This window comes from Tenrec ecaudatus, chromosome 12 (genome assembly GCF_050624435.1).
Source record: "Tenrec ecaudatus isolate mTenEca1 chromosome 12, mTenEca1.hap1, whole genome shotgun sequence".
Lineage (NCBI taxonomy): Eukaryota > Metazoa > Chordata > Mammalia > Afrosoricida > Tenrecidae > Tenrec > Tenrec ecaudatus.
In genome coordinates this window covers 17269149-17294843 of record NC_134541.1, presented here as the reverse complement: position 1 = coordinate 17294843, position 25695 = coordinate 17269149, and the positions used below count along the sequence as shown (strand labels likewise).

The window sequence follows — 25695 nt, the reverse complement described above, 5'->3', positions numbered from 1 at the left end:
CAGAGAGGAGGAGCTGGGCTGGGCTCTCCGCGACTTAAAAGATGCCTTGCAAGGGCAGGACAACATTCAATTACACAAGCGCTGAAACGGGACCCCGCGGGGATTCTGCACCCCCTTTAAAACACGCTCACAGTCTAATCCTGGCGACAGCGGGCCTCGACCCTGCTGTTGGGAAGGGGCAAACAAGCCCATAAGGGTAAGGCCATAGTCTGGGACCAGAGCCCCTCGCAGGCCCCTGCCACCCTTGGCGCTCCGGCCGGCCCCGCAGCCCTGCCCGCCCATCACCTCCACCTGCACCTGCAGCTTCCGGAACACCAAGCGTTCCCAGGTGCCCCCCCCCCAGAGGCGAGAGGAGGGGCCCCGGGGCGGGCGCGCCCGTGATTGGCCGGCGGGGCCCGGCGCTTAAGAAGGGGCGGGCCCAGCCTGGGTAGGGAGACCCCCGACGCTGCGCCCCGCCTTCCAGGTTCCGGCCCACGCGGGCGCCGTCGGGCTGGGCGCGGACTCGGCTTCGCCGCCGCCGCGTGGCCCGCCATGAACTCCACCGGCCCGAGCTACCCGCTGGCCTCGCTCTACGTGGGCGACCTGCACGCCGACGTGACGGAGGCCATGCTCTACGAGAAGTTCCTGCCCGCCGGGCCCATCTTGTCCATCCGCGTGTGCCGCGACGTGGCCACCCGCCGCTCGCTGGGCTACGCCTACATCAACTTCCAGCAGCCGGCCGACGGTGAGCGCGGCCCGGGCGGGGCTGCGGGAGAGGGCCCCGGCCCCTTGCACCCCTGGCTTCGATTGCAGCTTCCTTGAGGCGAGACGCCCGTCGTCGTTGGAAGGGGCCCTGCTCCTGAGCCAGGAAATGCCATTTCTATTCCCGGACAGAGTCGCAGGAGTCCACCGGGCAGTAGTGCCACCCTGCCCTGTATATAGGGTCGCTATGAGTCGTCATCGACTTGATGACATCGAATTTGGTTATGCAGGGTCAACAGTTCGAAACCACCAGCCACTCCTTGGGAGAAAGAGGAGGCTTTCAACTCCCATAAAGAGGTCAATCTCTGAAACCCACAAGGGTAGTAGTTCACTGTGTCCTGTAAGGTAGCTTTCTACCCCGGTAAACAGTTACAGTCTCTAAAACGAGTGGTTCTCTTTGCTTTGCTGTTAATAGGATGACTAGGGGAATTGACGCAATGTCCGTTTTACGAGTGTCACCTTATTTTACAGGTGAGGGAAAGCAGTTGGGGTCAGGCAGACCTGGGATGGGGATGCAGCAGCTGTGTGACGTTGGGCAGGTTCCACGCCCCTCAGCCGCAGTTGCTCCTCTGAGAAAAAGCGGGTGGAAACTGCCCGGTGGAGTGGCTGTGGAGGGTGGAATGCAAAGCACCTGGGGGGGAAGATGCTGAAGACGGCACAGCTGTTGAGTGGGGAGGCAGGGGCTTGGGGGCAGGAGCCAGAGGCCTGCTCCTGGCGCCTCACCTCCGGACCCTCCAAAAGCCCACTCTCAGTATCCAGGCGCCAAAACGGGGTTCCCAGCCAGGAGGACAGAATCCAGTTGATTGGCTGGGCCTGTTTGCACTTTGGTTGAGAATGGTGAGAAGAGCATCCGTTTGGTTTAAGCTGTCCCGCTAGAATGTTCATTGAGTCAGACTTCACCCTTGGCAGCTCAGTTTCTTCATCTTTAAAATGGGGCGATGACTTATTCCCTGATAACATGGGAAGAATGGAAACGGGTTTATAGAGTATCCGCTGCATCACTTCAGTCAGTTAGTAAAAACTGAAGAAAATGAACAATGGATTTAAGATTCCAGAAATGGAACTAGAGAAAGGAACCCTGTTGGCCTAGTGGTTACACATTGGGCTGCTAACTACAAGGTCAGTAGTTCAAAACCACCAGCAGCTCCACAGGAGAAAAACTCGGTTTCTTACTTCAGTAAAGAGTTAGTCTCAGAAACTCACAGGGGCAGGTCTACCCTGTCCTATAGGGTCACTGTGAGTTGGCATTGACTTGATTGCAGTGAGTGAATAAGTAACAGAAAAAAAGATGGCCCCAGACAAGGCAAAAGGGGGCACGTGTGTTCGGTTTTCCTGACTGGATGGGGAGGGTCCCTGGCTGGGGAGAAAGGGGTGGTTCTGTGGAGCCTGTTTTCCAGCAGGTGAATGGATAGGATTCCAGGGACCTTTGTCCTTGGCTCTCCCTGCCCAGCTCCCATTCTCTGCAGAGCCCTGTCTGAGTGAAGCAGGACCGGCAACAGCGCTAGCTAGAGGGGAGGGGGTTCCCTCCCCTCTTGTAGCAGGACTAGTCGGGAGAAGTTGGACTTCCTCAGCTTACTGTACTTGCTCCTTAGCCCCTTTCTCCCTGCCTCTTAATCGAGGGCCCCGGAGCAGGCAGGGTACAGCATATTTCCTGTGCTTACAGGGCAGTGGGAGGCAAATGGACTGGTGCAGTGGGTGATCATCTGGCTGCTAATCAAAAGGTTGGCAGTTGGGCCGCCCCCCCCCCAGGGGCTCCACAGGAGACAATACCTGATCATCTCCCCTAAATGACACACAAGGCCAGTTCACCAGGAAGTCTCTTCTAACACAAACAACTAATACACCACCACGCTCGGCTACTAGCCCATAGGTTGGTGGTTTGAGTCCACTCGGGCACCTTGAAAGAAACGCCCAGCTATGGAAAGTCAGCTGGAACACAGTTTGACTGACCGTGGGGGCATGAGTCAGCGTGGACGTGATCGCAGCTGGTGCCATTTCTCAAAGGTCTTCTGTGTGTTAGGCTCATGGTGGAAGGCCCCTTGCATAGCGGAACTCATTTGACTTTCACTCTGCCCAACAGCCAACTTGGAGGTAGGTGGGATATCGTTGGGAGAGGTGGAAACATAGGTCGTGTTCCCATTGTCTCCGCTCTGCGGGTGAGAGAATTGGCTGAGAGGTAGCATGCGTGACCCCAAAGCACCTGCTTGGGCTGGGGTCTCTGCTGCTCAGCTCTTCTGAGCTGTAATTTCCTCAGACAGCTAGCTGCCTGCTACCCCGTGTCGGATAAAAGCCAAGCCCGCTGCTGTCAAGTCCGTTCCCACTCGTAGAACTGCCCCACAGGGTGTCTGAGACTGCATCTTTGTGGTGCAGACAGCCACATCTTCATCCCGGGGGCGGGGGGGGGGGGGTCTGATCATCACCTACTGCTAAGCCACAGTGCCACCTGGGTTCTCCGTGTCCTTTAGACCCCTCCCATGTGCTCAGCATGCTTGGGTGGGTAGAGTGGACCTTGACTTGCCCCTGCTCGTTAGTGTCTCTCAGCCTCCATTTTTCCACTTAGAAAAAGGGAGTGGGAATCTGGGCTGGTGTGGCCCCCGTGAGCAGTTGAATGCAGTCCTAACCGAAAGTGGGAGAGCCCTGCCTTCATTTCTTCTCATCCTTCCTGTGGCTTCGGTTTTCTGGGGTGAGACTCAACTCCTCCTTCTGGGCTCCCAGTCAAGTGTGAAGAATCATCACCTTGGTGGCCCCAAGTACGACAGATCTCCCCTGAACGTGCTCCGTTCTCTCCTCCAGCGGAGCGGGCGCTGGACACGATGAACTTTGAGGTGATCAAGGGCCAGCCCATCCGCATCATGTGGTCCCAGCGAGACCCAGGACTTCGAAAGTCAGGCGTGGGCAACATCTTCATCAAGAACCTAGAGGATTCCATCGACAACAAGGCCCTGTATGATACCTTCTCCACCTTTGGGAACATCCTCTCCTGCAAGGTGGGTCTCGGCCACTTACCTGGGCCATAGAGGGATGGATGCCAAGCCACGCCTCGTGTGACATTTTCATTGTGGTTCTCGCTTTGTACTTGACACGGCCCTTTCTGTCAGGTTCCGGGTACAGTCAGCACTGGAATGGTGGCGGGGCCTCCACTGTGCATACATGGTTGGGATGACCCTCGCTGAGTAACCCAAAACTTTGGGCCAAGAAACAGAAACCATTTTTTTTAGATCACACCTTTTCTTAAAAAAAAAAAAATTACTTCTGAATGAGATGGATTGAGGGCTTACATTTCAGATTATGAATTTTGTATTCAACAATGAAACTACTCAAATCCCCCAATCCCTTGCCCCACCCCACCCCCCTTGACTTCACTTCTCCCCCTTGTTAACACCTGTCTCCCCTCTAGCCTACTGCTTCATCTTCCCTCCCTCCCCTCCCCTTGATGCCCATCAAAGTCCGTTTCCTTGGGTATGAAACTTGGTCTTTTTTTTTTTTGTCTTGATAACCGTCACATAATATTTTTCCTGTTGTGATTGACTGATTTCACTCGGCCTAATGCTCTCCAGGACCATCCATGCCAGGAAAGTGCTTCATGGTTTTAGCTCATTGGCAGTTGGGAACGAGTTTGGCTGGGCAGTTCTGTTGGTTTGCTCTGGGCTCCCTCACACTCTTGCTGCTTTGAGGGACTGGCTGGCTGTCAGCTGGGGCATTTGAGACCACTTCTTTTCGGTGGTCATGCCTTTTCCAGCAGACTGGCCCAGGCAAGGACAAGGCTCCAGAAGACAGAAAAGAAACTCACGTAGTCCTCGAGAGGCCCAAGCTTGGACTTGGTAGAACCTTACTTCCACTGGATTCCAGCAGCCAACAAGAGTCACAAGATGTGAACAAGGACACAGAGGCAATGCCTGTCCTCTGGCTGCAGTGGGGAAAGGAGAATCCAAGGCCCCTGCAGCCCAAGGCCAATGGTCAGACATGCCTCCACCCTTCTTTACTCTGTTCTGGCAGCAGCCACCCTTCCCTGGGTCTGTCCACTGCTTCGCTGCTGGGTTTGGTCATCCATTGAAATGGCACACAGAACTCATGGACAATGCTCGTGGTAATGGAATTTATAGGGACGTTCACAGGATCAGCATCAGAAATGTTAAAGATACAGTTCCTTCGTCCATAGCACCTCTTAGTCTGCGAGGAGATACACCTCCCTTAGCCTCTCAGCCACGTGGCCCATTGGCCTCTGCACCGCTTGGACAAGTGTCATAAAACCCCTTCAGTGCTGGTCAGTGTCCAGAAGGCACCTCGGTCTGCAAACCACTCATTCAGTGAGCAGGGAAGTCTGTCGCCCCATCTCCTCTCAGTGCTCCTGCCTCCCCTCCGCGTGGGGTCTTGGGGTCCTTAAGATGCACTCATGACTGTTCATTCTTGACCGGCACGAGCTCTCCCCCTCCTGTTCTGAGACAGCTCCTATTACACCCAGCAGAATGGCACCCCTCCAATTCCCTCCTTAGAATCCCAGTACACCTTCCTTCCATGTCACCACCCAGCCCTTTCCATGTCACAAAGGCTGTGGATACAAGAGATCAAATGACTTAGCTCTCTCACAAGGCCAACCCAAATCAGGATGGGAGGGCAGTTGGAAGTTGTAGGGCAGAGAGTGTGGACATGAGGGGTCCCTCTCCTGGGGGCCATCCCGGCAATCAGTGGATCAGACCGTTAAAAAAAAGATTCTCCTTGGACTAGCATATAAGCTCCTTGAAAGCAGCGAGCTCATTCTTAGTCATCACTGCACTGCTGTGTACCTGGAATAAGTGTCGTCGGTGCTTGGTAAATATTTGTTGACCAAACGGATGCACGGTCATGTAAGGGCTCCTGTGATTCCCCTGACTCTGAGGACGTTGGAATCTGAGCCAGAAGGCTGACACCTGGGGCTGTCTCCCAGAGAGGTGAGGAGAATGGCCTGGTCTCTCAGCCTTTGTGTGCTCCCCCTTCTGGGGAGGCCGAGGGGCCTCTGTGTCAGAACTACCTGCCAGGCTTAGCCCTTGACTTCTCAACTAGGCTTCACAGCCTCCTTGTGGGCTGTTGTTTTCCAGCTGTTGATGGTTTATTTATCTTAAAAAACAATAATACTGTGTTTTTGGTGTGTGTTCACATGGCACATTAAGTTCCTATTTGGCAATTTTTCACAGATTGCTTAGTTCTGTTTTTCTCAGTATGTCTACATGCCCTTTAATAATGCTCTAGTTTCCCTGCCAGCTTAGTTTTATGTTATTTATTTTATTTTTCATCATTTTAAAATAAATTTATTAGGGGCACTTAGAGCGCCTATAACAATCCATACATCAGTTGTATCAAGCACATTTGTACATATGTTGCCATCATTTTCAAAACATTTTTTTTCTACTTGAGCCCTTGGTATCTGCTCCTCTTTTTGCCTCTCCCTCCCCCATTCTCCCACCCTAATGACCCCTTGATAAATTATTATTATTTTCATATCGGACACCGTCTGCTGTCTCCCTTCACCCACGTTTCTGTTGTTCTTACCCCTAGGGTGTGGGTGCGGTTATACGTCCATCATTGCCACTGGTTCCCCTTTTCCCCCCTTCCTTCCCCACCTGCCCCATACCCGCATGGTAACTCCCATTATTGTTCCTGTCGGGTTTATCTGTCCTGGATTTCTTGTGTCGAGAGCTCGTATTTGCACCAGTGCACATGCTAGTGGGGTGTGGTGGGGAGCATTAAAGAACTAGAGGAAGGTTGTGTGTTTTGTTGGTACTATACCGCATCCGGTTGGCTCGTCCCTTCCTTGTACCCCTCTATGAGAAGATGTCCAAATGTCTACACATGGGCGGTGGGTCTTCACTATGATTGATTGATTTGGGTCTTCTGATACCTGATCCCATCAACACCATGTGATCACACAGGCTGGCTTGCCTCTTCCATTTGGGCTTTGTTGCTTCTCTGCTAGGTGGCCGCTTGTTTACCTTCAAGCCTTTAAGTCCCCAGATGCTATATCTTTTGATAGCCGGGCACCATCAGCTTTCTTCACCACGTTTGCTTATGCACCATTTTTACTTCAGCGATGGTGCTGGGAAGGTGAGCATCAGAGTGCCAGGTTACTAGAAGTACATGTTGCTGCGTTGAGGGAGGACTGACTTGAGTCGAGGCCCTGCCGCCTTAGTGTCTCATCTGTGCTTTCACATAACGTGTTGACCTTTGGTCTCGTAACAGGTGTTTCTCAGCAGAGCACCCTGCTGACAGATAACATCCTTTGTCTTGTGTGCCACTGTTGCTTCCCTAACGTGCTCTCCGAATGGTTTCGGTTGGAGGGTTAAAGAGAGTCCCAGAGTCACAGTCTTTGGGCGTCCTCTAGTTTCATTTGGTCCAGTGAGTCTGGCCTGTTTAAAGCTTTGAGTTTCATTCTACATTCTTCTCCTATGTGGGACCATCTAGTGTGACTCTCGTCAGATCAGCCAGCAGTGATAGCTCGGGATCATCTAGTTGTCCTGATCTCGCGGGAGATAAGGCCACGGTGCACGTAAGCTGTTACCCTCACAGGCTTGTTTCTTTCAAATTCCTGGTTTCCTTCTTCCTCTCTGCCCAGGTGAGTGGAGGCCAGTGAGTGTATCTTAGAGGGCTCTTTGCACGCTTTGAGACCCCAGCCCTTCCTCACTTCAGTAGGATGCGGAACATGAACTTGGTGAACTGTGTTATGCCCATTGACCGAGTTTCCCTACGCTTTCAAACCTAGAAAATCGAGCTTAGAAGTTACTTGATTATGTATGAGAAACATCTGCGATTGTGTCTCCTGTGGATGTAGGTCTGCATGCACATACCTACAAGTGACGCGTACATATAGACACGTCTGTCTGTGTGTACACCTGCAGATCTCTACATAGACCTACCTGCCCATGCACTCACTGTTGGTCATTGGTGGTGGTGTGGCCAGACTGCATACGTCACATTCCTTGGGGGAAGCACCTGTCTTTCTCAGGTGTGTCTTGGTGACGTTGTGCACTCTTTTCCCATCACCAGACACTGTTTTTAAAAAGTTAAAAAAGAAATCTATGTACCTAGAGTAGTTTCCCAAAAAGGGTGGGGCAGGGGGTGTGGCCCCCCACACACAACGCAACCATGCAGAGGACGCTGCACAAACAGATACCTATGCTTTATTCTGGATTATGGACTTAAAGTGCAGACGTTTTTCATTGCCTGGGGGGCACTGAGTAGTTTTGTTGTTGCTGTTTCTGAAAGGGGGGCTGTAGACCAAATGATTTTGGGAACCCATGGTCTAGAATCTGACACACACACCCCTCTCACCCCGTTCTTTACCCACCGTGAGCACTGGTCTTTCTTCTTGTCATGTTGTCAGAGTGGGACCGCACAGCCGTTGTCACGGCCTCCCTTTGAATGAGGACCTGTCCCTGTGACTCAGAGGAGACGGGCTTGGAGAGGTGCAGGGAGGGTGAGTGCCCCGTGATAAAGAGGCAGGAAGGGCTCTCTCCTGTCTTGGAAGAGTGAGACGCCTTTACCTGGTGGTAACTTCTTACACTAGCAGCCTTTCCAGGCATGTGCCGCGTGCTCCATGTTCTGCATCCTCGGCCCTCCCCTTGAGGAGCCCTGGGGCTGACTGGAGCTGGAAAGACTTTCTGGAATAACCGGACACTGGGCCCCAAGGGTAAGGCAGTGTGATAAGAGGCTGGGGAGGAAAGAGCCCTGTGGCTGGCTCCGAAGGGTTTCAGTGGCTCATGGGAAGAGGATCAGACCTGGAATCCGGCCCCCTAAGTGCAGGACACAGTGGGACAGACTGTGGACTCGGGTACCCAAGGTGGTGGGCTCAAATCCTGCCTTGTCCACTGGCTGTTAGTTGTTTCACGCATACGTGCTGTCAGTTAAAAACAAACCAAGTTGCTGTCAAGTGGATTCCAACCTGTGACCACCCAAGGTGTGTCCCAGTGAAACTGCTCCCTGGGGTTTTCAGTGACCGATTTTTCCAAAGAGAATTGGCAGGCCTTTCTTCCGAGTTGCCCCTGGGTGGACACGACCATCCCCCCTCTCCTCTGAAAGGACCTGCCTTGTCACATCATCCTGAAGATGGACTGTTGGTCCATGTGTTGCCTGCAGAAGGGCACCTGGATACCACTTGCAGCCTCTGAGGTAGCGTTCTGTGGCGGACTGACCTTTGGCAGGTCTGTATTCCCACTTCCCCCCACGGGCAGCGACTCGGCTCACAAGTCAAAACTTGCCTGGAAGGGCAATCATGACAGATGTGACAAGGTTAGTGTGTGATGCCCTTCGTGAGTGAATGTCCCAGAGTGGAACTCGGCTGACGGAACTGTCTAGAACTTGGGCGGGATGAACGCAGAAGGACCTGGCTTGGGGCCTGAGAGGTGGGTGGAGGGCGTGCCGCGTGGTGGCACAGGTTGGGAGGCAGGCTTTGCGGTGCAGGAAGGTCCTGTCTGCCCATCACCGAGCCTGTACAGGAGGGTTACAGGGCGAGCGCAGGATGCTCGCCCATCTTATGTAAGTCATTGTATTGGGGTCTTACAGCTTTTAACAGTCCATACGTCAGTTGTTTCGAGCACATTTGTACATACGTTGCCGTCATCATTTTCAACATTGTTTTCTTTCTACTTGAACTTTTAGTGTTGACTCCTTTATTTCCCCTCCCTTTTAGTGTCGGCTCCTCTTTTTAACCCCTCCCTCTCCCCCTTTCCCACCCTCGGCTTGCACATCTTTTGAAAAGTTGAGACAAAGTTTTTGTTGAAATACTACATCAAGTGACAGAGTTCAAACCATGTGGAAGACTGTAAAGTTTTTTTTTAAACCTTTTCTTTTTACTTTTTTTAGTCCCCGAATACAGAAAAACATATAAACACAAAAAACAAAAATACTCCACAGCAAAATAAAACACAGAAGAGCCTCAGTCCAAAAGAAAGCAGAAAATCAAAACTACAACAAATTTTAAATAGATCAAAAGGGAGAACAAATGGTAGTGTTCAAATTAAATCTATCAATATTTGCATTCGTTTATTTGCTATAATTAAAATGATATGCTATATAATAGAAATAATTTGCTGTAATTAGAATTAGCTAGTCACATCTTTGGTCAGATAGTGGTCAGATAGTTTTCCCCAGAGGCTTGATCCACATGGGAACCCTGCAAATGGATTTGGGCATTTAACTCTCAGCCAAATTCTTCTGCAAACTAGGTGCTCAGAATTTCAGCTCTCCTACCATTCCCTCCGATCTTGGATTTTATTACTTACAATCCTTGGATCACACTCCTTGATTTATTTTTAATTCATTTGTTTTATTTGGTGGGAGGTATGAATCAACTTCAACTTTTGCCGATGGAAATCTAGTTTTACCAGCATCATCGAGTTAAGAGACTCTGAAGCAAACAGCAACGCAGATTAACACGTGTCCACTAATGTTCCCTACAGCTCTGTCCATTTGCAGGGTCCCTGGTGAAAACTGTCTGATAGTTGCCCAAGGATGTGAGCAGCCTTGCTATCACAAACTCATGCAGACGGAGTTGGGTTACATTTTAACACCTTATCTTCTGTTCTCCCTTTTGACCCATTTTAAATCTGTTCTAGTTTTTATTCTCTGCTGTCTTTTGAATTAAGGTTTTTCTGTGTTTTATTTTGTTGTTCTTGGGTGTTTGTTTTTATGTTTTTCTGCATATGAAGAAATTCAAGATAGGCAAATCTATAGAGATAGTAACTGGATTAATAGTTTCTTAGGCTGATGGCAGAGGAGGTTGGGGGTGGGATGGGAATGGGAAGCTAATAAGTAGTACAAGAAAAAAATACAATGTTCTCGAATTGATTGTGATTATACAACTCTTTCATATGATCAACCATTGAGTTGTATGATTAGCGAATTATTACATCAAAAAACTTAGGGCCTTAAATGTGAGGACTAAAACCGTGAAATACATAGAAGAAACAAGTGTGTGGGATGTGGAGGTCTTAATTTAACCCCTGCCCCTCTGCCCCTGGGAGATCCCTTCACGTTGGGTGGCGGCACATAGGAGAGCCCTGCTCTGCGCGAGGTGTCTCTCCTGTGGTGTGACACTGGTTGCCCCTCGGTAAGCGGAGGCTGGCTTAAGTGTGACATGGGGTGCCTTGGACATCCTGACGTATCTCCGTGGATGCTGCTTTCCTCCTGAACTCAGTGAGGTGCGTCCCTGTTTGTCTTCTCTGTGGCCCAGGTGGTGTGTGACGAGTCTGGCTCCCGGGGCTTCGGGTTTGTCCATTTTGAGACCCACGAGGCTGCAAAGCAGGCCATCAGCACCATGAACGGCATGCTGCTGAATGACCGCAAAGTGTGAGTGGCGGGCCCGGGGGGTGGGACTGAGGCAGAAGGGGGCAGCCTCATAGGACACCAAATGGCAACGGATGCCGCCTGCCACCGGCGATAGGCACCAGGCATGGAGCAGCCGGCAGTGATGATCTGGCAGCGTGGCCTTGGACAAGTCACTCGATCTCCCGGCCCTGGTTTCCTCACATAACAGCAGGGCTGGTGATAGGCCTGGGAGGGACCTCTGGGGAGAGGAGATGGCCAGGGCCCGCCGTGGGCTCAGTGACTCCATCTGCTCCCCAGCCTGCTGCGCAGCTTCCAAGTTTCTCTTAAACTGTTTGTGATGCCTACATGGGAAGAAGAGTGGGCCTGTGCTCAGTCTGCCGCCTTCAGGCCACTCGGTGTGGAAACAGCCCCATCCCACAGATGGGAAAATGAAGGTGCAGGGGCTGGGCTGAATCTGCTCCTGGAGGTTCTCCCTGGCCCCCCACTTTCATTAGTTTTCTTAATGGTAACGTGTGTACTTGGCCCCCAGTTCTGATTCTGCACCGGTGCTAGCCCAGCCCCTCCTGGTGCTCCAGGGTGAAAGCTGCTTTGAGCTGGGAGGGCCTCCAAGGGTCTTGTTCAGCGTCCTCAGGGTTGGTCGTGGTGGGCTTTCCCCAAGTGTCAGAAGGGCACGAGCTTTGTGAACTAGCGTTTGTTCAAAGTCACCGTTGCTCAGCCCCCTTCCGTTTTTGGTGGCTGTTACAGCCGTGTGCTGAGCGTGCTATAAGGAGCAGCAAAGCCCAGACCCGCTGCCACCGAGTCAATTCCGACTGACATGACCCCTAACTACTCCCTCGGGTTTCTGAGGCTGTACATCTTTAAGGAGCAGACAGCCTTGTCTTTGTCCCTCAAGGTGGCTGGGTTTGAACTGCTGACATATATGATTGACAGCCACTTACATGCATAATAAATAGGTACCTTGAAAGTCTCAGACTTGATGGGGTTTTTTTGTTTGTTTTTTTAATCTAGGACAATCTCCTAGATGAGTTTCCATGAACTTGGGAATTACAGATAGTTTAAAGGGTGTGATCCAATTAAGGTTCACCCCACCCCACCCCAGCCCATAGTGGTGCTGACGTGGTCCCTGTGTGGTCTGCTCTCCTGCTTGCCCAGCGTGCCCAGTAAATGAATATGCGATTCCCTGGAAGTGCTTGCGTCCCAATTTTGCAAGAATGAAAACGGGTTCAGAAAGGTCACCTGACTTTACCTAGGGCTACACAGCCCTCACCTGCCTGCTGTACTGTGAGAGAGTGTGCATTTGTGTCACAGAATGGAGCCGCCTTCACCTGCTGGGACAAGCCATGCAGCGCAGACTCCTGGATGTTGGAGGGGGCCTTGGGGACCCCCATGGGCTCCTTCGCAGGAGACTTGCCCTAGGCGATCTCCTGATGAGGAAAGCAGCCTGGAGAAGGAATCAAGGGCTGCTGGGTGGCTCAAATTGGGGCAGAGGTGGCTCATGTCTGCCCGTCCACAGCTTCGTCGGCCACTTCAAGTCCCGACGGGAGCGGGAGGCGGAGCTGAAGACTCGGGCCCTGGAGTTCACCAACGTCTATGTGAAGAACCTCCAGGGGGATGTGGATGAGCAGGGCCTGCGGGACCTCTTCTCCCAGTTTGGTGGGCGCGCTCCCTGGGCTGGAGGGAAGGAACGCCATTATCTCCTCTTCCACCCCCAGCCCTGCCTGGGAGGGAGGAGGGCTTCATGGGACTTCCTGGGAACTTGGGAAGAGGGAGCCCTCCTGGGGCGCTCCGTCCCAGCTCCCCTTTGAGCTCGCTGGTCCTTCCCAGGGAAGATGCTGAGCGTGAAGGTGATGAGGGATGACAGTGGCCAGTCCCGGGGCTTTGGCTTTATCAACTTTGAAAAGCACGAGGAAGCCGAGCAGGTAGGAGCCCCCACCCCCCACCCCCCATTGGCCTTGTCTCAGAGAGGAGCCACTGAGCCAGGAAGAGGAGGCATGGAGATCAGGAGCAGGGCGCTCCATGGAGGGGAAGAGAGACCCTTCCCGGCCTGGATCCAGAGGAGTGGGGGCAGGGGGAAGAGGGGTGGGGGGGTGGGGATACTCCACACACAGCCAAGACATTAACTGCCTTTGTGCTAAGCCAGGAGGCCTCAGACTCCTTTGGTTGCTACGTAGCCCTGCCCGTAAAGCTGGCCGCGTTAGAACTCGTGGCTGGGTGGGAGCCAGTAGGCCTTGGAGCTGGCCTTGAACCTTTTTCTTGAGTTGGTGGTGGGGTTGCGGCCAGAAAGGGGGAAGACCGTCTTTATGTCTTGGATCTGCCTTTTGCTGATCGTGGTGAACATGTCGATGTCACTTCCATCCTGGAGTGGACACTGACGGTAGTGGGGATGTGGGGGGTGGCAGGTTTGGCCGAAAATACAGGGCTTTGTGCTGTTTTAGAAGCAGGCTGGGGGAAGCCAGTTAACGAAAAGAAAAAACCCAACCAAGGTGAAGCCTCGAGTTTCTAAAAATGTTCTCTAAATAAATGCCTTTGTCGTGCGCTGTCACGGGATCCTGACTCACAGCAACCCCACGGGCACAGTGGGACTGTCCCAGGTCTCTTCTCTGAGAAGCCACTGGCTGGTTCGAACCACTAACCTCTTGGTTCGCAGCCGAGTGCTGAACCAGTGTGTCACAAGGACTCCCTAATGAACAAGCATGTTCATGCTTGAAATCAGACATGAGGTGGTGCCGTTGGCTCTTTCCCAAGAGCCACCCTTGCTGTGCTGCTCTGCTCAAGCACTGGGTGCAGCGGTGGCTAGAATCGACATCTTCAGAATGGGGCTCTCTCCTGAATTTCACTTTTCCTTTCAAGAGGGAGCCCTAGTTCAAGGTTTCTACCCGCAGTTTTCCCAGAAATGTTGCCTTCAGTTTTTAAAAAGTGTATTTGTTCTGAATGAACCGTTTCCCGGTGCTGATGAGTCTCCGCTAACGCGGCCCTGGCGCCGTAGTGGGTGGTGATGCATCGAGCTGCTAACCGCAGGGCCGGGGATTTGAAGCCACCAGCCGCTCTGCGGGACAAAGACTGGGCTTTCCGCTCCTTAAAGAGCTTCCGACTGGGAAACTCCCGGGGGGCCTGGGGGGGGGGTGGCAATTCTACCCTGCCCTGTAGCGCCTCGACTAGATGGCAGGGAGCTTTGCTTTGGGTTTTTTTGGTTAACGAGCCCACGTGGGTCTACCGGTAGCCCGCTGCGATCGGGCTGGGCCACAGCCAGGCTGGTCACCCAGCACCCTCCCCTGCAGGCGGTGAAGACGGTGAATGGGAAGGAGGTGAGCGGGCAGGCACTCTACGTGGGCCGGGCCCAGAAGCGCATGGAGCGCCACAATGAGCTGAAGCGCAAGTTCGAGCAGATGAAGCAGGACCGGCTGAACCGCTACCAGGTGAGGGTGAGGCCCCCTGGCGGCCGCGGCGTGAATGTGACTGTCGGCGTCTGCATGCTCCTGCAATGGGACAGGGATCAGAGGGGCACCAGCTGGTCTTCCTTGAAACGGGACACTGCTCAGCTGCCCAAACATGGCGTTTGTCGGGGACGCTGCTGTCTGCGGAGGTGAAGTTGTGTGAGGGACAGGGGAACAGCCCTACCCCACGTCCGCCTGTAGTGCTGGGCAGCAGAAGTGCCCCGTTGTACTGCCGCATTGATTCCAGCTCGCACCGTAGTTAGGTACCATGGAGTTGGCTCTAACTCATAACAGCCCTGTCGACGTACAACAGAACCAAACACCACCGGGCCCTGCCCCGCCAGGCCAGTTCCTAGGGGTGAGCCCCTGGTTGCAGCCTCTGTGTCCACTCTTGTTGAGGACCTGCCTCTTCATATGACCCAGCGTGATGTCCAAGGGCCACGCTGTCCTGACAGCACATTCTGAGAGCAGGAGACGAAGTCCCCTCATTCTTGCTTCTCGGAGCTTTCTGATGGCACTTCGTCCAGGACGGGTCTCTCTGTCCTTCGCACCGATTCTTCTTCTGTCTTCCTGATTCAGTGTCCACCGTTCACTGGCCTATGAGGCCATTGGTTACAAATCCCCCGGCTGGCTGTCCAGTGTGCCTTCGTCCTTAAAGGCGCCTTCTTGCTCCCTGTCACTTCCAAAAGTGTACAGTGGGACATACTTGCTCAGTGCAGGGCTCTGCTGACTGCCGCGTCAATCCTGTGACCCTCCAGGGCAGAGGAGGACTGCCACGAGCTTTCCTGGGCTGCAGCTGCCATGTCCAGCCAGGGGTGGGAGTCTTCAAAGCTTTCTGCACACTCTGTTTCCTCCCAACATTTTAGGGTGAAAGTTCACATCACACACTGACAATTCATACCCACATTGTTCTGTGGCATTGGCAGCTGTCCCCGTTTCCACCCCACCTTCCCTGTCTCTGAGAAGCCCCCGAGGAAACCCTGTGTAGGGTTGCAGTGAGTGCGGGTCGGCTCGGGGACTGTGGGTTTGCTGCCAGTCTTGAGCAGAGAGGCCTCGGATGCTGGTAAACTACCAGTGGGCACTGCCCTGAATGTCGCCGCTGGGATAAAGATGGGGCTCTCTACCCTGTAATGAGTGACACTCACAGGGGCAGGTCTACCCTGCCCTACGGGGTCACCTAACGTCAAAATTGACTCAGTGGCAGCGAGTGTGGTTTTGTTTTGGTTTTGTTTTGTTTTTAATGTCGCTGGCTGAGGATGAGAAGCCCCTGTGTGTACACCCCCCACACCAATTGGCGCATACAAGGGGGCTTCAAAGAGTTGTTGGGGAAATGGAAAGACCAGGGAGCTTTTCGAAGGCCCTCCCAACACACACACACACACCACCACCTCCACCACCACCCATCATGGAGGCCACGACTTTTGGCTTCCAGAGGAAGAGACTTGGAGGTCATCAGTTAGGTAAGCCCACGTTCGTGTGCGGAGGGGCCAGGAGCTGAGCTGGTACCAGGACTGGAAGTGTTGCTGTCACGATATGCCACTGGGCCAGCCTGTCTGTGCTTCCATTTTCTCCTCTCTAAAGTGGGGGTTCCCGCTGCCTCAGGGATTAGAAATGTGGTGGGTAAGGGGTTCGTGTGGCCCCTGCCTCCGAGGACAAGTATCTTGCGATGGGTCTGAAGTCACTCAGCTGGCAGGTGGCAGAGTAGCCCGGACTCTTCTCGGCCACTCTGCCCCTCCTGGCCTGCCCACCCCGACTGGCTGCAGGAGCCACATTCGGGCTCTGGTTCCTGTCTCTGTCTGGCTGCAGGAGCCCAGCTTCCCTTTGTGGGCCCCAACTGTGAAATGGGCAGAGGCTTTTGCAGTGAAGCTGGGGTGGAGGCTCCAGTGTCTAAGAGCTGCCTGGGGGTGGATTGTGAGGGATTGGGAAGAGGTGACCCATTGCTAATGGTTTAGCCACACAGCTTCCAGGGCCCTCACACCTGCTTCAGCCCCTGCTCTCCAGAAAGTAGCCCTGGTTTGGTGGGGGTGGGGGGACGGGGACATTTCTGACAGCCCGCTTCCCCCCAGGGCGTGAATCTGTACGTGAAGAACCTGGACGACTCCATCAATGACGAGAAACTGAGGAAAGAGTTTTCGCCCTACGGCATGATTACCAGTGCCAAGGTGAGGGCTGCAGCCCTGCAGGGGGCATAGCCTTCCCTCCTGCTCCTGCCACTGTTAACCCCCACCCCAGCAGCATGCTGGCTCATGGAGGGGCGGGCCGGGGGAAGACCTCTGGTCTGCCCACACCCTTGTGTGAGGCTCTGTCCTGGCTGGGGGGCAAACTGGGTGGTATACTGGCCCAGTGACACGCAGCTGGACTTCTGGGGCTCACTGTAACGGGTCATTCAGCAAGCATTTACTGAGCACCGACTATATGCCAGACTTCAGGACTTCAGCTCTCAGTCTCTCCCCGCTCTCAGTCTCTCCCCTGACTCGGCCAGCAGCAGGCTCCCCCAGCTGGAGAAGGAGAGTTGGGTTATATATGACATTCACTCGTCCCACTGTAGTCCCAGCCCCTGCGCCGCAGCCAGCCCAGCAGCCCGCCTGTTCAGTTCTTCCCAGGAGCTCGGTCACCTTGGGCAACAGGTGTCTTCGCTTCTGAGCTGCTCTCTCCTTTGTTCGGTGGTGGTGGTGGTGGTGGTGGTGGTGGTGGTGGTGGTGGTGGTGGTGGTGGTGGTGGTGGTGGTGGTGGTGGTGGTGGTGGTGGTGGTGGTGGTGGTGGTGGTGCTGGCAGGGCAGTTGAGGCTGGGCTCCCTGGGCGATCCTCGACCTTAGCTGCTCAGTACCTGAACCCTGGGGGATTCTGAAATACAGGCACCTGGATGTGGACCTCAGGGGGGAGGGAGGGAGGGCCAGTGTTGTTGTTCAGAGCACCCCGGATGATATGTAGACAATCCAGTGTTCATTCATTCCACATCTGAGCGGCTGCTGGTTTACAGGCCCTGGCAGCACTCTGCGGGCCTGCAGTTCAAATCCATCAGCTGCTCTTGAGACAGATGAGGGAGTCTGCCCCTATAAAGATGCAGAGTCTCAGAACGCCCAGGTAGGGTGGCCGCGAGTGGGGCCCGGCTCGGCTGGCAGTGGATGGAGATGGCCGGGGAACTTCTCAAGAGGCTGCTGTAACAGCTCTGCTACCAGGGAGGAGGGTGGAAGGGGACACAGTGACCTTAGCTTTATGAATGGTGGAGGCCCCAGCCTGGGCAGCACAGTTGGTCACGGTGCTCAGCTGCTCACTGAAGGTAGGTAGGGGGTGGTAGACACCGTAGGAGAAAGGTCTGGCCACCTGCTTCCCACCAGACAGGCCTTCGGGAAGCCCAGGAGACCGTGCATGGCAACGGGTTTTGATGAGCAGTAGCCACACCCCTCTCACTGCCACCACGGCGATGCCGACTCAGAGCGGCACTGCAGGACGGGGCAAAACTGCCCCATGAGTGTCTGCGGCCTTCACTCTACGAGAGAAGAGAACCCTGTTTCCCACCTGAGTGGCCTCCACCTGTCGACCTTGCCCTTGGGCAGCTCTGGTGTAACCAGGGCGCCGTGGGCTAGGGGAGCGTGGGGGGGGAGGGGCGTGGTGCTGCTGTAACAAAGGCCATCCAGCGGTGATAGTAACAAGCCCCGTGTAGGAAGCACGAGGTCCAGCGGGTGCAGGGCACCAGCCCCGGGGAACAGGCTCTGTTGGCTTTGAAGAAGAGCCCCGGTCCCGTCTATTCTGTTTCCTGCCTTCCTGGCATGACCTACCTAGGCCATGGCACGTCTTCCCACCACCCTCCCTCTGGAGGAAGGCCCCTTCCCCTCAGAGCTCCTGCTCCTAGCAGTCTTTGCGGGGCTGGGTGGCTTTCTTCCTCCATCTCTGCTGCCCGGCTGGCTGGCTTCATCTTTCATTTCGCAAGGAGGTTGACTCAAGTACACCCAACACTAGCCCGCCTCCTTCACATCACAAAGGCAGCCCTCACCCACAGGGGACGCCCACCGCAGGCGGGGAGGTCATGGATGGCAACAGATCCCTTTGAGGGGTCACCGTGGACCGGGCGGTCAGACCACGTGGGGAGGAGCTGGCATGCAGGCGGCCTCAGTAAATGAAGGTTGAGAGCCCATCCCTCGGGGTCCTCGGTTCCTCAGGGTCCTGCCCCGGGGCGGTGGGGAGCACTGCCTAAGAGCCCCCACCCCCAGCAGCCCTTGTCTTTCTTGCTTTTAGGTGATGACAGAGGGTAGCCACAGCAAGGGGTTTGGCTTTGTGTGTTTCTCCTCTCCAGAAGAGGCGACCAAGGCCGTGACAGAGATGAACGGGCGCATCGTTGGCACCAAGCCACTGTACGTTGCGCTGGCCCAGCGCAAAGAGGAGCGGAGGGCCATCCTGTCCAACCAGTACATGCAGCGCCTCTCCACCCTCCGGGCCCTGGGCAGCCCCCTCCTGGGCTCTTTCCAGCAGCCCACCAGCTACTTCCTGCCCTCCATGCCCCAGGTCCGCCTGCCCCACGGCTCCCACTGCCCGCTCCCCTCCTCAGGGGCAAATGGAGGTTCCCACTCCTGTCAGACACACGCACACCCCCCGAGCCAGGCTGTGTTAACTTCTGAAAGGGGCTCATCTTCCCCCTCTGACATGCTGCCTCGGCATTGCGGGCCAGCATGTCTCCATCTGAGAAACCCATTCAGCTTCACGGCAACACGCGGTAGTGGCTGTGCTTGAGCTGCCTTGGCTGGGGATCGAACTCCAGTCTCCCACCTGGAAGGCCAGAATCCTACCAGTGCCCCACGACACATTCAGCAAGCGTCCAAGAGCCGCGGTGTCAGCTCTGACTTAGGCAGCCCCGTCAGTCAGTGTATGCCATCTGTCCTCTATCGGGGCTCCGTGGCAGACTGCTGGGGAAATAGATTATCCTGCCAGACCGGTTTGATCGCTGACTCAACCCAAATCGGCCACCCTGGAATCATGACTCCCAAACAGACACAGCATAGGCAGCGCCTTCCTCGCCTCGGTGGCCACTTTTGGGGGCATGCCCCGTGATACCAGCTCCTGAATGTTGACATTCTGAGGAGCCTAGTGTGGGAACAGGATCCTTAGAACTGAGGAGTGGAAGCAGAAGGAAGGACGTACGCCGTTACGGCTGCTCATGTGTTCGTGCCCCTCTGCCCTGAGCCGACCCGAGTAGGGTGACGTGGGTCACCTTAGACGGTGTGTCCGGTTGGAGGTCGGCTCTGATGACCTCTGAGTTCTTGCTCCGAATGGGTCACAGCCAGTGGCTTTGTGGATCCAGCCCTGCGTGTCAGTACTGAGCAGGGGCCTGGAGCGGACCGTGGTTTTCTGCCACTGTGACATGTCTCCAGGGGACCCTTTTGTCCCCTATCCAGAGCTTTGGTGGCGTAGCTTTGGAAAGGTCGGCAGTTCAAAACCACCAGCAGCTGGGCAGGAGAAGGGAGGCTTCCTGCTCCTGGGAATTAGTCTCAGAAACCCACCGGGCCAATCCTGCCAGCCCTATGGGGTAGTTATGTGTTGGAATTAAGGTGACGGCAGTGAGTTTTGTTGGTTTGACTCTCACAGTCGACCCCGCCCCTTCCCTGAGACCTCTTCTCCCATACAGCCTCCGGCCCGGTCTGCATATTTTGGCTCTGGCACCATGGCCCCCATCCGGCCTCCACCCCGGTGGTCAGCCCAGCCACCAAGACCGTCTCGTGAGTGACCAGCCTCTGCCACCCTCTGCACGTGGGTGTGGGCCCCTCGGGGCAGTGTGTGACATAGGGTTAAGAGCACAGGCTCGGGGGGCAGGCCTCGGGATTTGGGCACCCTTTCCCCTTCTGCTATGTGGAGGTGCAGCAGACACCTGTGAAGCACCAAGCCCAGTGTGGAGCCTCCAGACGACACGAGGGTACGGAGGGCAAGGCTTGTCTGGTCTGTGACAGAGGACTCTACCACTTGGAGCCTTGGGCCTTGTCTGTCCAGAGTGTGGGCACTCTCTCGGAGGACGGGTGTATGACCATGGTGCGTGCACCGTGGGGCCCTGGGCAGACACGCATGGGCTTCACGAGCCCAGCTTTCCACACCTCTGACCCCGCAGTTCTGGGCTTTCGGATGAGGTCAGCCCCCGAGCCTTCTGGGAGCAGCCCTGACCAGCCTGACCCACCCTGACGCTCTCCGTATTCTCCCCACACAAGCTGCCTACCCTCCGGCGGCCTCCATGGTCCGGCCACCAGCCACGCCTCGGCGCCCCCTGGCTCACCTCAGCACCGTCAGGCAGGCCTCCACGCAGGTGCCACACTCCGTGCCCCACACGCAGAGAGTGGGTGAGTGTGAGCAGGGCCCGGAGGGCTGCCCGCATCGGCCCGGGTGACCTGGGTGTGGATGGGCCCTCTTGTGCGGCCATGGAGCACAGGACATAGTGGGAGGTGCAACCTGTGTCGGGCTCGCTCACTTGGATCCCTGTGTGAGCCCCTCGTCTTCCAAACTGAGATCAAAATCACATGCCCATTTTGAGGGTGGAGGCTTTGCCCACGACCCGACCCTCGGTCACCCCTGCAGTGACCGGGCAAGGGCGGAGCTCCCAGACGGGCATCCATGGCTGCATCCAAACTGCTGGCGGCAGCGTTCCGTGCGGCTAAGCCAGACCCAGTCCCGGCCGCTGGCTGCTGCCCGAGCCTGAAGGGCCCGTGCTTCTCTTGCAGCCAACATAGGTACCCAGACCACAGGGCCTGGCGGGCCCGAGGGCACGCTCTCAGCCCTGCCCCTCCTGCCGTACAAATACTCCTCAGCAGCTCCCAGCACCCACCCGGTAAGGCCGCCGCCTCTGCTGCCTGGGGGGGCGCGGGCGGGGCCTGCTTTGGGATGAGGGTATTGCCAGACTCTCCCTGGGCCTTGGTTCTCTTTCCTTGGCTTGTCTGTTTTTTTAAATCTCTTGTGAATTCTGCAAAGGTTTACCGAGCAGACCATCAGTTTCAGCTTCAGGAGCTCATAGGCATTTTGTTTCAACTCTTCCATCTGTTTCACATCCCATAAGCGTGCCTTTGTGTAGCCTATCCACCCCCCCCCCCAGGTTATCCTGTTCCCAGCCCTCCCTCTCCAACCCTCTGCACTCGGTCCCTGGGTGAACGCTGCTTTTATCCTCAGTGGTGGGTGATTGTGACATGAGCTGAGTTCCTTCCAGACCCCAAAGAGGGGCTAAGGACAGGAGTGTTGGAGGCCCACTGGTCTCTCTGGCCAGTCCGCTTAGACCCGTCTGATGTTGAGTTCTGGATCCAGTTTTGGTTCTAATGGGATCCCCCTCAGAGCAGTGGGTAGAGGAAGCGGGGAACCATCTAGTTGGGGTGGCCCTTAGCCTATTGAAGTGAATGGTTCCATGTCTTTCAGTTTTCACTGTTCTTTCCTTGCGGGGAGGGAGGCCAGTCGTTGCCCCTTAGATAGATTGTCCTGAGATTTTAAGACCCCAGCTGCTACTCCCCAAAGTGTCTCTGTGAACTGTGTTAACTCATGCCAGTTGAGCCCCCAGGCCCAGCAACTCATTTCCGCTGCACGTTTGCTTGTGGCTGAGCTGTTAGCAGAGCGTCACCCTGGCTAGGCCCCCCGACCCGTCCCTGGGTATATGCAACAAAGACACACACGCGTGTACAGATATCCTGCCTACCTGGCAGGGGGAGTGGTTGAGGGCTGTGTCTGACCCCTTGTGCAGGTCTCAGAGCTACTGGTGGCCAGACAGGAGCCCCTGACCGCGTCCACGCTGGCTGCAGCCCTGCCGCACGAGCAAAAGCAGATGATTGGTGAGTGGGCCCCGGGGTGCCCTGGCTCGCACACCCCTGGAGTAGCCGGGGGAACTTGGGGGTGGGGGTGCGGTGCCGCTGGTCTGAGGTGTGAGGGCGTGGTTCAGCTTGGCTGCTCACCAGCCTGCTGTGGGGTGCTGTGCCCAGGGCACCTGTTTGTTCAGTGTGGTGAAAGTAGCATGCTTGACAGCCAAAGGTTTCTCGTGAGCAGTTTCGTGACATCAGCACACGACTGTCCCGCAGCACGGAAATCTTGTCTGACTGCACCGCCGTCAGCAGAAACCCTAGACAGCAGTTCTCAACCTTCCTCATGCCGCGACCCTTTCCTAGAGTTCCTCATGGAGTGGTGACCCCCCAGCCATAACATGATTTTCACCGCTACTTCATCACGGTCATTTTGCTACTGTTAGAAATCGGGCCACCTCTGTGAAAGGGTCGTTTGACCCCTTGAGACCCACAGGTTGAGAACCGCTGCCCTAGACAGTGGCCCCCACCCACTGCCCTTAAGACCCTGGCCAGACCAGTGGGCCCCAGGCTGTCCAGCGCTCCTCTCCTTGGACTTCTGGGAGAACCCCGGTGGGGAGAACTGAGGGTGTGGTCCTAGGTGGGCATGGGCCCTTGTGCACAGGAGGAAGCTGTTGACAAGCGCCCCCGTCTCGCAGGGCAATGGGAAAGAAGCGTGTGGTGGGCGGGTACCTGTGACGTTCCTGCTGGACTCGCTGCTCCTGGCCTTGCCCGCTCTATGGAGGACAGGGCCTGGCCAGAGCCCCGCACAAGCAGCCTGGTCACTGGCTGATGAGCAGATCCTTGTCCTGAGGGCCACCCAGCTCTCCAGACCCGTTGCTGAAGGCCCCAGTGTCACCACTACCCCGGCTCCCTCAAGTTCTGCCATTTATTTGCTGGCCTGCCCGCTCTTGCCCCCACCAAAGACAACCTGGAGGGAGGTGGGCGTAACAGGGGTAGGAGGTGGTGGCTCTGCCAGCAGCTTTCCCATGCCTTCGGTTTCCTCATGGTAAGACGGGCACTCTGGCCCGGCCACGGCCCTTTGCTGAGGTGGGCTGCCCCCCAGCAGCACTCCTCCATGGAGAATGGTGACTTTCTCCCTGGGAGAAGCCAGATGTGTCCGATCCCGTGCCGATAACTGACTGCACACCCAGTAACCAGTCGGGTCTTTGGCCTCTTCTAAACCACACCATCCCGAGCCCCTGGCCATCGAGTCCCTTCAGCCCAGAGTGACCTGTATAGGTGTCCCGGAGGGTGTGAATCCTTATGGGAGCAGGCAGCCTTGTCTTTCTCCCGTGGGTTCGAGCTGCTGCCGGCCTTGCCTGCTTGCCTACCACACATGGCCACCCAGGAGCCCCATAAGGCAGGCCCACTCTGCCCACGTCAGGGTTCGAAAGGAGGCTCCCACTTGGATTGGCAGCATAGCCTTGAGAGAACAGGCTCTGTGCCGGGAACTCAGGGTGGTCCTCATGGCTCCCCCAGTACCACCCTGGGGTGGAGGGGTCTCAGCCACCCCGCGAGTGGTGTGCACCAGCCCTCAGAGATGGTCCTCGACAGGTGAGCGGCTCTACCCGCTTATCAGCTGCGTCCACCCTGAGCTGGCTGGCAAGATCACGGGCATGTTGCTGGAGATTGACAACTCAGAGCTGCTGCTGCTGCTGGAGTCTCCGGAGTCCCTCAGTGCCAAGGTGGGCAGGGCCTGGGCTGCTGGTCGCTCTAGCTGGGAGGGGCGACTGGAGGGGAGCCAGCACGGAGGGAATCTTCCTGGATGAGCTCACAGGCACTGTTTGGCCAGGTGAAGGGTGTCTCCTTGCTAAGCCCCGCAGGTCTGCTGGATCGGAGCATGGCAAAGGCCGTCACCCCAGATCCGCTGCTGCAGGGCCCCAGCAGTTGGATGGCGGCTGAGTAGCTCCCAAGCTTTTGGTGCAGGGTACTGTGTTGACTCGGTGTAAGGGCTGGGTTTGCTTCCAGCGGTCCAGAACCATGCATTTCTGTCACTGGAGCTGGCTCGTTGTCATTGGATGGTGGCTCTGCAGAAGTGCTGTGGAGGGTGTCGGGTGGGGGTCCTTTTGTTCAACGTGGAAGGGATGTGCCTCTCTTGGACCCCGATGACCAAGCTCTCCCCTGTGTCCCACAGATCCAAGAGGCCCTGACCGTGCTGCAGGCACACCAGGCCACGGAACAGCAGAGGGGATTCCTGCACTGAAGAAAGGCACCAGGTGGGTGGGCTGGGAGTGGGCCCAGGAGGGGGTGTGAAGGAAGACGGGCAGGCTTGACTGCCACCTTGTGTCCCTAGTGCTCTGAAGGGTGAGCATCTACGGAAAGGGCACCGGTGCTTGGAGTTGGGGGGTGTCAGAGTGCAGCAGGTGGGAGGTGCCCTATCGCCAGCTATCCTGCCGAGACGCCCTCCGAACGTGCTGGGCTCTGCCTGGTACTGACACAGGCTGGTGTTTCCTTTCTGAATGTGTATTGAAACAATATTGCTACCCTTTGCTCCCCAGAAAATGGAACCGGCACTCCCACAGCTGTCAAGAGTGCCCCTCGTGACGGTGGAACCATGGCTGAATGTGGACTGAAGGCTGGCCGCCCGGCCCACCTGTCACCTTTGCTTTGTGTATTAAAAGAGTTGCAAAATCCGTGCCGACTCCCAGGAGGCTGCATTGTCCGGGACGTTGCTGAGAGCAAAGGGGACAAATGACTGGTTCCCAAGCTTCGGCTGGAAGCACAGAAACCCCAACAGCCCTTTCAAGGGTTAGCTAGAGTGTGGCCACGAGCTCCGGGACTGACGGGGTGAGTGAGTGGGTGGCTTCCCACGGTCCACTACAACCCAGCAGAGTAGCCAGGCGCAAGGTTACAGATACCTCCCCACCCCCACCCCCCGTGGACGGGCATGGGGGTCCTGGACCCCTGGCTTGAGCACCCTGCTGTGCAGGCACACATCCCTGAAAGGAAGCAATTGCTTCTAGGCTTCTGGCTAAGGGGAATTTTATTCAAGGGGAACCTTCCAGAAACGCTTTAGAATACGCTCCTGGGTCACAATTTTTCTCTCCCCAACAGGGAATGAGGGACCCTCTCAGTTACTAGTGTATAAGCTGTCTGCTCCCTACTCCCCTGCCCCTGAGCAGCTGTGTGTGTGTGGGCGGGGGGGAATGGGGACAGAGGAACGGACACAGCCAGGTAGGCTGCTGTCTCCAAAAGGTGATCATCCACAAACTTACCCCCAAAGCTGCTCTGCCAGCCCATACTTACTGCCCACTCTTCTCCTTCTCCCAGAGTTCACCCAACTCTCCGGCTGCTCAGCTTCCTGTTGCTAGCTGTTAGTCACAGCTCTCTGCTCAGACGCTTCATGCCGACCCTCTCCCAGGCTACCTCATTCCCCAGTCAAAACCCAAGTCCCCCTTCCCTGCCGGTTTGCTCCCACATGCAACCCGCAT

At 55.8% G+C, this 25695-nt stretch overlaps 1 protein-coding gene across 1 annotated transcript; it reads left to right on the top strand.

The window, feature by feature from the left end:
• The first annotated feature begins 531 nt into the window (after nt 1–531).
• PABPC1L (poly(A) binding protein cytoplasmic 1 like) lies at nt 532–24480 on the top strand. Its single transcript, XM_075528708.1, has 14 exons — nt 532–724; nt 3535–3728; nt 10943–11058; nt 12551–12690; nt 12862–12956; nt 14316–14453; nt 16538–16633; nt 18708–18974; nt 20092–20182; nt 20663–20791; nt 21170–21276; nt 22171–22258; nt 23819–23949; nt 24399–24480. Exons 1-14 carry the CDS (start codon nt 532–534, stop codon nt 24465–24467), a joined length of 1854 nt encoding a protein of 617 aa, XP_075384823.1. The 3' UTR covers nt 24468–24480.
• Nucleotides 24481–25695: the final 1215 nt, after the last annotated feature.

What these genes read in the sequence shown, in the direction of transcription:
- PABPC1L (XM_075528708.1), top strand. Translation starts at nt 532, where the DNA reads ATGAACTCCACCGGCCCGAGCTACCCGCTGGCCTCGCTCTACGTGGGC. An exon ending in CTGCTGAATGACCGCAAAGT is followed by an intron (nt 11,059 to 12,550) that starts GTGAGTGGCGGG and finishes GCCCGTCCACAG; the next exon opens with CTTCGTCGGCCACTTCAAGT. An exon ending in CCAGCCACCAAGACCGTCTC is followed by an intron (nt 20,183 to 20,662) that starts GTGAGTGACCAG and finishes TCCCCACACAAG; the next exon opens with CTGCCTACCCTCCGGCGGCC.